The following is an 11,228-nucleotide window of genomic DNA, read 5'->3' on the forward strand; positions in this document are numbered from 1 at the left end:
TAAGATGGGAACTGAAATGAGTCCAGGCCTTTCTCCCAGTAGAAGTAAATAAATTTTCTCCCAACAGAAGTAAATAAATTTTCAGGGGAACAAGACAGGTGACAAGCAAGTCTCACCTGGTTATTGACTTCATAGGGGCTTTAAAAGCTGTACATTTTTAGAAATTTGTGTTTTTATGTTATCTCTAAGTGTTTTCTAATCCCTTATTTCTATTTAGATGGTCCCGTTTTCCACTCCAGTACTCTGGAAAGAAAAGCTGCTGCTCAGATCCTGGGACAAGAGCCTGATGCAGAAATGGTGGAATATCTCATCTAAATGTTCTAACCAAGAGCTTCAGTTTCTCAGCAAGAATACTCTTAATGATTTTTCCCTTTTGTTGTTGTTATTTTGAGGGTCAGCACAAGGGATTGGGAGAATGTTTTTTAAAGGGACTTTTTAATTGAGACATTATAGTACCTTCACAATGCCATATGAACTCTAGTCTATTTTGGTGCACTTAGAGAGTACCTCTAAAGACAAACCAATCAGAGTGTGCTCTAAAGGTTATCATTTGGATTTATACAAATACTGGGACTGTTAATAGCTGGATATTCACCAATGTTTTGCAATGTGCTTAAAATTTTTTTAGCATTTCCATATTACAGATCATTTTTTATTGAAGAGCACAGTATGTTTGGAAAACAGTGTGTAAAAGTAGTTCAGAAATGGGAAGCCGGAGAGAATTTGCACATGTGATGTTTTGCAGAGTTACCATCTAGGCAGCATCCAGAGAGAGAGCTCTTACCATGGGCTTATGAAAGGGAATAGTTATTGGAGCCATGTAAACTGGAGGAAAGGTAGGGAGTATTGGTGTGTGGAAGGGTGCTGGAGCTAATTTTCCCTTCCAATTTCCCAGCTACCCTGTGCCAGGGGATTGTTTTTATCTTCATTTCAGTGGTGCTTTGGAAGTTGATTCTTTTGGTTCCCTCTTGGAGGTTCATACATTCATATATATATACTCTGGAATAATTTATGCATTTGGGTAATTAATATATTGCTTTCAGCCACTAGGAGAGTTAGCTGAAACTTCCTCTCTCTTAGAGAGTTAAACCACCGGAGGCCTTGATGGAGAGTTGCATGAGGCGCTTGCTGAATGTAGACCTTTGTGGTCTCTGTCTAGCCATGAACAGCTTTCTTGCCTTTCCTGAGACCATTCTGCTTAGTGTATACTTCTTCTTCAGCACAAATTCACTGGCTGTGTCACCAATCTCAAACTGTCAATTATTTGCAAAATGAGGAAGCACTTTTGGTAACAGGTTGAATGCTTTGAATTTCTGGTGACTACTTTGAAATAATTCATTTTATTTCCCAAATTCTTAGACATATTTGACTATCACCTCCAAGGGAAAAGCATCAGAAACCCAAAGTACTGTGCTGTAGTCAGGGGAGAGGTGGGTTGCAGCAGAGTCCTCAGCTACCTCTTTTCATGACCAGTGACTCCATCTTGGAATACTTTTGGAGAGCAGCAGGAAATGTACATGTGGGCAGGGACCAAGGAGGGCATGACTCCAAGCTTTGCCTAAAGGCTGCCTCCAGGAACACAGAAGGGCTGCTCATTGCCATAGGTCACTGCTCTGTCATTTATCTACCCTTTATATCAGTTTTCAAGGGTTTGGGGGGAGGTGAGGGGGCTGGGGGTGTTATATAAGGGTGGGGCTAGAGGTTTGGGGATATGCTAGTTAGAAAGCAGATTAATAGAAGAGTAGGCCTGATATATTACATTGTGAGGCATAGTGGCTGGGAGGAATTTTAACAATACAATAGCCCAACCCTGTGATGAGGATTCTGAGACCTGAAGACTTTAAGTGACTTTTTCAAGATCATACAACACAACTTCCCATTCTGCCAAATGCCATACTTATTTTGGGAAACCCTTATATATAAAAATCCCCATTTTAAGAAAAGGTATCTTCACAGTCCAGGGCATATGTATTTTGTAAACTGGCCCTGGCTTCAGTAGTTTGTACAGGGTTCTGATTTCCTATCTTGCCTCTCCTGCAGTGCCTTTTGCAAGGTTTTTCCTTTCCTGATTCTGATTTCAGTATGGAGTCACATGGGACATCTACCCTAAAATATCAACTTCACTCCTTCTCTTGCTACGAGATTGGCTGTCTTGGATAATCTTACAGAGTTTCTCTGTAAGTATAGGAATGACATACTTAACAGTATTCTTGTGTCATTCCCAATGATCTTCCAAAGCAGTGGTCGGCAAACTCATTAGTCAACAGAGCCAAATATCAACAGTACAATGATTTAAATTTCTTTTGAGAGCCAAATTTTTTAAACTTAAACTTCTTCTAATGCCACTTCTTCAAAATAGACTCGCCCAGGCAGTGGTATTTTGTGGAAGAGCCACACTCAAGGGGCCAAAGAGCCACATGTGGCTCATGAGTCGCAGTTTGCTGACCATCTTTTCAAAGGAATTATTTTGTATGGGGGGAAGGAGGAGATAAGAGGGAAAGTGATGTGCTTTTTCAAGCAGTCTTGACATTTTTAATAATGAAGTGATTATCATACACATTAGTCCTCAGTTATTTAGTGAATCACAAATAGAACTTAAAAGTGCAGTTGTATTAATGCTCATTAATATTATCCTTTAGTCAAAGAAAAAACTCAAATAGTAAGAGCAACAAGTAGCAAACTTCAGTACTGCTACTTTCTGTCTAAATAAATAGAAAAAAATAAACCTTTAATTTTTATAATATATTGCCAGCATTTTTGCTAGCTCTGGGAGCCATGGTTTTATTTACACTCTGTAAAGTGACAAATGTCATAATTCCATACTGTGTGGCAGTCATCTCTTTTTAGGCTCATGTATTTTCGGAAAGGAGGAAGTTTTTAGCTAAGTATTACTTTGAACTTTCCACAACAACTCTCCCCCCTCACACCAGAGGGTTCCCTCTTGGCTCAGTTTTTAATCCCAGGTAATTTACTCAAATACATTGTACATTTGAGAGATGAAAGAAGTCCATGTCAGTGTATTATGTTTACAAAGAAGATTGATTCAGTCTTTTCAGAAGATCCCTAATAGATGACATTTAAAAATTCAGGTTTATGGGAGAAATCTCAAGGTAGCCACCTTTTCACAATTGTGTCAATGTAACACTTGGGGGACGTTTCTGGACTCCCACCTATCTATGCATTTTACTGGCACCTCAGAACAGGAGGGTGACCTTGTCTTAACTTGCACTGCATGGTGATCTCTGGGGACCTTCTAAGTCAGTTATACTTCAATGTCCCTTGTACAGAAAAATTTCATTAGAACAAACTTTACTTGATATGAAATTCTTATTAACATTTTTATTAAATAAAAATAGTTTAAGCTTTCTTATAAAATCATGTATCTTAATTGTTGTTTTAATGAAGGATTTGTTTTCAGTGCTGCTTTTGAGCTTCAGGTTGAGAGGATAGTAGGAACCTGAAATATTTTCCATCACCTGCCATAGGAAACATACTAAGAGACCCATCACATTCTCTTTTTCTTGTTACACAGTTGGCTGTGCACAACAGTTGGAAAATGAACAAAATTACCATGCAAACTACTTGTTATGAAGAGCCTAAAAACTAATAATGTAGCAACTTAAAATGTATACATATGCACTAACTCTTATAAATTATATTCTCATGCCTGTTAGCCATACAATCTCCTGTTATCTCAATTGCTCATTCACATATGGAGTTTGTTACTTAAAATGTGTGCATTCTTACTGAACCTGTTTTCAAAGGAAAGCATTAGCTATGGGCTAATTGCCACCAATTTCAGCCTGGCATGATCCTTGGAATATATCTTCCAAGTGCCATCCATCATCAGTCGGACCAGTGTCGGGAGTTTGTTTGTTTGTTTCTGGTAGCAACGATGGGTTACATGAAGCCTTCAAACCTCCTTCTGTGGCCTCCCTTGTGATTAATGGCATGTGTTTGTAAAATGAATAGCTGAGGTTGGCAGATGGCTAGAGAAGAATCACCTTTGGTTTGAAATGTGTTTGGCCTCATAATGATTAAGACCCCATTCTGTAATCAATGGAGCTAGTTCCAGTAAAATTAAGCAGGTGTGAATCCACTCTGTGCCTATCTTTTCACTGACAATAAAGTTAGCTATTTTAAAATGCAATACTGTGTGTAAAATGCTTTTGTGTTTACCTGACAGATGTTTTAGTTGAGCTTGTACCAGTGATTGCTTTCAATTTAGTATGCAGTGAAATTGCCTTTCAAGGGCAGCATGCAGAATTTGCATTTGCTTAATATATGGAATGTGATTATAAAGTACAATATTAAGACAACACCACTGGCTGCACCAGTTTCTTTATATATTCAGGCAGCATATATTACAAACTTTGCATCTTTTTATCTCCTGGTTCCAAGGGATAAAATGATGGCCACCCAAAACAGAGAATTAATCATTTGGTTAGAATGTTGGAAGGCCCCTTGATGTTCCTTTTGTACCCTTGTTCTTATGCCAATTCATCAGTTCTGGTTGAGGAAGCTTGTTATTAAAAGCAAATCAGTACCACATACAAATTGGCTCTTTTCGCTGAAAATGTTAAAGCTGTCTTTACACTGTCCTCCTTGTGCCTCCTGTTTACCACTGAGGCCCAGCCTAACTGGGAGATAAGATCCCCACAGGCTTGGAAATGACACTTTCACAGTGAAATAAGCTTGATGTATGTTGAAAAATAAATGGGGAGAGGATATATAACTCATTTTAAATTTTACTCTTTAATTAAGATGGGCTGCATTCCTTTTTATACTTATGAGAAGCACTTTGAAAACTATATGTGTGAAAGCCCACTCCTCTTCTTCAGGACAAAGAAGATGGTCTTAAGTTAACTATACCTTCCTACAAAGTTTTGTGAAGCATTCCTTTCAGACATATATTGTGCCTCATTCTTAATAAACAAATGTTCTTTCAAAAGATCACTCTGTATCAGCCTTTCTAGATATTATGTAGCATTATAACTGACATGATTATCTGTATGGTACTTCATCTTCCTTCCTGTGGGCCTACATTACTGTAACAAGTGATTTTTCACAGTCTATGAGTTGCACAACTGCAGAAACAAACATCTGCTTCCCACCTTCTCCACCTCCATCTTGTCCTATAGGAGGGTTTTTTTCAGAGAAAAAATACTATAAGTGACTTGGTCTTAGAACACTTTCTACATTTATTGACATTCACCCTGATATTTGAATGAAGACCTCTGAGTGACTTAGTTTCCAAAAAGGAAAATGTTCACAACCCCAGATTTTTATACCATATCATAAGTACTCACAAATAGGCTAAGCCCAGGGCAGTTATTTTGGTTCCCCCTTTTTTTTTTTTTTTTTTAAATTTGCCTTTGCCATAGACCTATAGTTTCAGGCATGTGTGAGTTATTGAATAGCTACATATTATATGTTGCCATTATGTAAAAGGCCCTGAAGTTTAAAAAAATAAAGTCTATGATTCTAGTTTATTAGAGAAAATTGCACACACACATGCACATACACACATTTAAAATTCATTGTGATTGATAAAATGAAAAAAGTTTGAACAAGATACAGAACAAATGCAAATAAAGGAATGATTGTTGGGATGGCACAGAGAGTATGTGTGTGGGGATTGACTTGAACTTTGAAGGATGTGTTGGAGTTAAAATGATGAACTGTGAGATGGAACAAAAATTCCCTTGCAAAAGGAATATGTGCAAAGGCAATCTCATTACATCAGACTTGCAATCAAATGAAGACTATGTTTCCAAAATCAAAGACCCTAGAGAACTACTCTGAATTTTAACATACTCTTCATGGAAACTTACAAACTCACTCAGGTGGTAAACATACTGGTCCAGAAGTCAAAAAAACACAGAGACCTAGTCCCATGTCAGCCTCTAAGCAGACATTTACCCAAGAACAAGTTCCTTAAGATCAAATGAGGATAAATACATATCCCTATGGACCTCATGAGTGGACAAGAAGCTTCTCAAAGTGAGACTATGAAAAGATGCCAACCCAAACAATGGGATGAATCTATAAAGATAAACTGGTTTATTTATTTGTTTATTTATTTATTTATTTTATTAAAGAAAACTTCAAACATAAACAAAAACAGAATGTGTCCATTACTGGGGGCTTCAAGCTATTATCAATGGATCAATACTTGGCCAATACTGCTTCATTTATCATCTCTATCCATCCACCCTCTACTATTTTGAGGCACATTTCAGACATCATAGTATTTCATCCAGAAATATGTAAGTATTCATGAATTTAAATTTCTTTATAATGACAAATTTGAAGTGCTGCTCCTGGAACCAAAATATATCTCACCAACCAAATAAATAGCATGTTTGTGCTTTGGTGCTTACAAAAATTTTTTTAAACCTAATCTTTTGCCTTAAATCAAAACCTACTTGCCGAAACCGGTTTGGCTCAGTGGTGGAGTGTCGGTCTGCGGACTGGGGGGTCCCAGGTTCGATTCCGGTCAAGGGGTCAAGGGCATGTACATTGGTTGCAGGCACATCCCTGGTAGGCGGTGTGCAAGAGGCAGCTGGTCGATGTTTCTCTCTCATTGACGTTTCTAGCTCTCTGTCCCTCTCTCCTCCTCTCTGTAAAAAATCAATAAAATATATATTAAAAAAAAAAGACTACTGTCTCAGATATGGAGGGGTTCATTCTCCCACAATCCACATATCAAAGGGGAAGATATTTTCTTTAAAGGCACTCTAGAACAGGCTCTAAGCTATTTTTCCTCTTACATTTGGTCATCCAACTATTTCTTGTTTTCTCTCATCAACTGATTTGGTCACTATCCCAAACTTTTGGCCTTTGAATCACAGTTGTCCACTGCAGTTCCAAATGACTCAATCAGCATCCTGGCCTATCAAGTTCGTTAACCTCTCCAACTCCACTGACTTCCACATTAGCCTGCTGTTCTCATGGCTAACCCAGAGCTGGCCATCACATAGAATTGCTCCACCATGGAAATCAGATATGCCAGTACCTCACTGTCTGGCCACAGTCTGCCATCCTCCCAGTTCTACTCTGACCCTATTTGTCCTTTGATTTCTGAGAGACCTCTAGTCCTCTAATGCACCATTTTATCCTAGTCTTTTAGCCCTGACCTACCTGATCTGACCTCATGTTCAAATACCTGAACCCTCAAATCATTAATATCCCTTAAATCCTCAGAAGTTATAAACTCACTGATCTTAACAAAATAAATCTCATTCACTATTTTCTTGTTGTACTGTCAACAACCTATTTTAAGCTAATATTATCTTTTACCTAGACTATTTCAATAGCATATTCACCTAACTTGATCTGCCCCTAACTTGTTCTACACTTTTATTATATTTATTCAGCAACAAATATAATTAATAGCATGTCATTCCCTTGCTTAAAATCTTTCAAAAGCTTGCTTTTGCAATGAGGATAAAATAGGAACAGAGGAGGTAAAACAATGAACCCAAAATTTGATAGTTGTGGATTTGAAACTAAAACCCAGATATATTGGACTCTTATTATACTAGAATCATTATTATGCCTTGTTCTAAGTATTTTTCTTATGCTTAAAAGATGTTATTGCTATGGAATCATTATTTTTTCTGTAATTAACCTAAAATAGTACTTTTTGAAGTCCTATCCAAACCATCTGTATTGAAATCACCTCAGGTATTTATACAATATGCACTCTTTTACTTTGCCCCAAGAGAAGCTTACCTATAATTCTAGAGTAAAACGCAGAAATTTGCATTTTAGAAAACTTCCCAGGAGTTTTTATGCAGTTTACTAGTATCTTGAGACTACATACTTTGAGAAGCATTGATCAAGGATTTCCAGACATTTATCTTACTTTTTTGTTCTTCACTTCTCATAAAACATAATAGACTTCCAACTGCACATAGTTAATTTCATAAGTCCAGTTTGAACATTAGCTATCACACACATACTTATTTCAATAGGTAGCCATTTTTATTTTCTTCAATAACACTTAGTACTTATGGTAAAATAGATGCCTTTTCTCCACAGATAGGATTTTTTCTCCCTTATTCAGCTATGACTCTCAACTGGTTGAATTTAATGCTCTAATCAAACAAGACATGTTATTGGTTACTTTTGGTTTATAGTCCTTTAGACAACCACAACCATATTTATGATCTTGGCCAGTTCATTTAGCCCCAATAACTGTTCTGTAATATGAGGTCACTGGATTATGATCTCTAATATGCTTTCTGGCTCTTACATTCTTTGATTACATGAGACTAAATACAACTTCTGATGTCAAATTCGTTCACATGGATCCCAAATTGTCTATGTAAAACAGATAAAATATATTTTTAAATCTCAATATACTGAAATATTTTACAACCTTAAGATCTATTCATCAAGCTTCAAATATTTTCAAACTGGTTCTGCCCACACGACATTTTATTCTCTTATCTTAGCAATACCTACTCCATTCTCCGACTGTGCATGTCATTCTCACCCAAAATATTCATGTCCACAAGAATAAAATTTCCAAAAAAATATCAAAAAATCAAAATAGGAAAAGGAAGGTCAGTTAACATTTTAAAAAAATATGAATCTATGGTCATTTGCATTTATCCAGCTATAGTGGTCTGGGTAGCTCCAACAAGGGGGATAAATGGGAAATAATCAAGATATGTATTATGTTCCAATAGATGGTTAAAGAATGGCAGACCTTGAGACACCATGATACCTATGGTACTAGCTAGAGATAGGAAAAGGAAAATAACATTTTTGCAACCTGCTATGTGTTAGAAACTAGTTATATGACAAACACATTACATATGTATTCTTCCCCTAAAAAATTTTAAAAGATCAAAAACAAAATGCATATGCTTTTTAAAACTTTTTTTCCTGTTATATCCAGGGGCTGATCCACATCCTATGAGTCTTGAAGCCTTGACAATTTGGAAGGCTCTCTTTATGAAAAAGAATTTTTAAAAATTATAAATACAAAACCAGAGACAGAGAAATATCGATCAGACCATCAAACCTCACAGGGAAGGTAGGGGAGGATAGGGGTAAGGGGGAGAGATCAACCAAAACACTTGTATTCATGCATATAAGCCTAACCAATGCACACAGACAACAGTGGGGTGGGGGCATGAGTGGGGGGAATAGGAGGATAATGGGGGAATAAGGACACATATGTAACACCCTAATCAATAAAGAAAGTAAAGAAACAAAACCAGATATTAAACTGTTTATTTAGGATTTAGTATGAATTTTGAAAAGCTGACAAATAAACATGGAAATAATAGAGAAAGAAACAGAATTTTTTATTAATTAACTGCCCAACACACCTCCATAGTCAGTGTTTTTTCTACATTTCATTTTGGCTTCATATTTTTTGCTTGCTTCTTTTTGTAAAATTATTTATTGTTGAAAGTATTACATATGTTCCCCTTTTCCCCCATTGTCCTTTACCAGCCCTCCCCAACCCCGGCCTCTCAGGCCAGGCCTTTACCCCCCTATTGTCTGTGTCCATTGGTTATGCTTATATACATGCAAGGTCTTTGGTTAATCTCTTAACCTCTCCCCCTGTCCATCTCCCCCTGCCTTCCCTCTGAGGTTTGATGATCTCTTCAATGCTTCTATGTCTCTACTTTTGTTCATCAGTTTACGATGTTCATTATATTTACAAATGAGTGAGATCATGTGACATTTATCTTTCTCTGACTGGCTTATTTCACTTAGCATAATGCTCTTCAGGTTCATCCATGCTATTGAGAGAGGTAAGAGTTCTTTGTTGTTATGGGTTTTTTTTGTGGTTTTTTTTTTTTTGTGTGTGTGTGTGTGTTTTTTTACAGCAGTGCAGTATTTCATTGCATAGTTGTACCACAGCTGTTATTTTTTGTTGTTTTTTATAGTGTAAAATTCTTATATTTAGAATTAGGCAGCTGGACTCAGTTTAGGTGACACTTATTTTGTTGGCAACATCCAAAGCACCAGTATCAGGAGCCAGTCGAACATATGCCTTCTTCTCTCCATCAGGCCTAATCAGAGGGTTGACCTTGGCCACATCAATGGCATAGAGCTTCTTCACACTCTGCTTGATCTGGTGCTTGTTGGCCTTGGCACCCACAATGAACACAAGTGTATTGTTGTCTTCTATCTTCTTAATGGCTGACTTGGTAGTCAGAAGGAAGTTGATGATGGAATAGTGGTCAAGCTTGTTCCTATTGGGTGCGCTCTTCTGAGGATATTTAGTCTCCCTTTGGAGCCTTATTGTTTTGGCCATCAGAAGTGGGTGACTTGCGGATCTTCTTCTTTTTTTCTTTTTTCTTTTTTTGTGGCTGTGGATGCCTTTCAGCACAGCTTTCTTTGCCTTCAAAGCCTTTGCTTTGGTTTCTACTTTAGGAGAAGCAGTGGCTTCCTTCTTAGTATTGGCAACATCTTGGTAATAAGGTATGCCACAGGTTTTTAATCCACTCATCTGCTGATGGACACTTAGGCTGTATCCAAATCTTAGCTATTGTAAATTGTGCTGTTATGAACATAGAGGTGCATATATCCTTTCTGAATAATATTTCTGATTTGTTGGGATACATTCCTAGAAGTGGGATTACTGGGTCAAATGGGAGTTACATTTTTAGTTTTTTGAGGAAACTCCATACTGTTTTCCACTGAGGCTGTACCAATCTCCATTTCCACCAGCAGTGCATGAGGGTTCCCTTTTCTCCACATCCTAGCAATCACTTGTCATTTGACGATTTGTTGATAGTAGCCATTCTGACCGGTATGAGATGGTACCTCATTGTTGTTTTGATTTGCATCTGTCAGATAATTAGTGACTCTGAACATTTTTATATACCCTTTGGGCTTCTGTATGTCCACTTTTGAGAAGTGTCTATTTAGGTCCTTTGCCCAATTTTTTCAGTGGATTGTTTATCTTCCTTTTGTTAAGTAGTATGAGTTTTTTATAAATTTTGGAGATTAATTCTTTATCAGATTTAACATTGGCAAATATGTTCTCCCACATAATGGGCTCTCTTGTTATTTTGTTGATGGTTTCTTTTGCTGTGCGGGAGCTTTTTATTTTGATGTAGTCCCACTTGTTTATTTTCTCCTTAGTTTCCATTGTCCTAGGAAATATATTGATAAACATATATAGTTTGAGATTTTGCTGCCTGTGGTTATTTTCTAGAATTTTTATGGTTTCACGACTTACATTTAAATCTTTT

General features: G+C 37.0%; 2 protein-coding genes across 5 annotated transcripts in view; one reads left to right on the forward strand and one right to left on the reverse strand.

Moving 5' to 3' along the window:
- The window catches only part of AMOT (angiomotin), a 66,878-nt gene extending 61,937 nt beyond the window's left edge, over positions 1-4,941 (forward strand). For all 4 annotated transcript variants that reach the window (XM_084870277.1, XM_084870278.1, XM_084870279.1 and 1 more), the window contains one exon: positions 218-4,941. In XM_084870277.1, the coding sequence (XP_084726403.1) occupies positions 218-315 (98 nt within the window). In that variant the 3' untranslated portion in view covers positions 316-4,941. The remainder of the gene's footprint in view (positions 1-217) is intronic.
- A 5,014-nt stretch (positions 4,942-9,955) lies between these two features.
- On the reverse strand, positions 9,956-10,480 carry LOC311614807 (large ribosomal subunit protein uL23-like; the record flags this gene model as incomplete). The annotated part of the gene is made up of 1 exon (XM_084869943.1): positions 9,956-10,480. The coding sequence occupies one exon, from the start codon at positions 10,478-10,480 to the stop codon at positions 9,956-9,958; it is 525 nt and encodes a 174-aa protein (XP_084726069.1).
- Between the last annotated feature and the right edge of the window lie 748 nt (positions 10,481-11,228).

The sequence above is a fragment of the Pipistrellus hanaki genome (assembly GCF_964339955.1).
Source record: "Pipistrellus hanaki genome assembly, chromosome: X".
Lineage (NCBI taxonomy): Eukaryota > Metazoa > Chordata > Mammalia > Chiroptera > Vespertilionidae > Pipistrellus > Pipistrellus hanaki.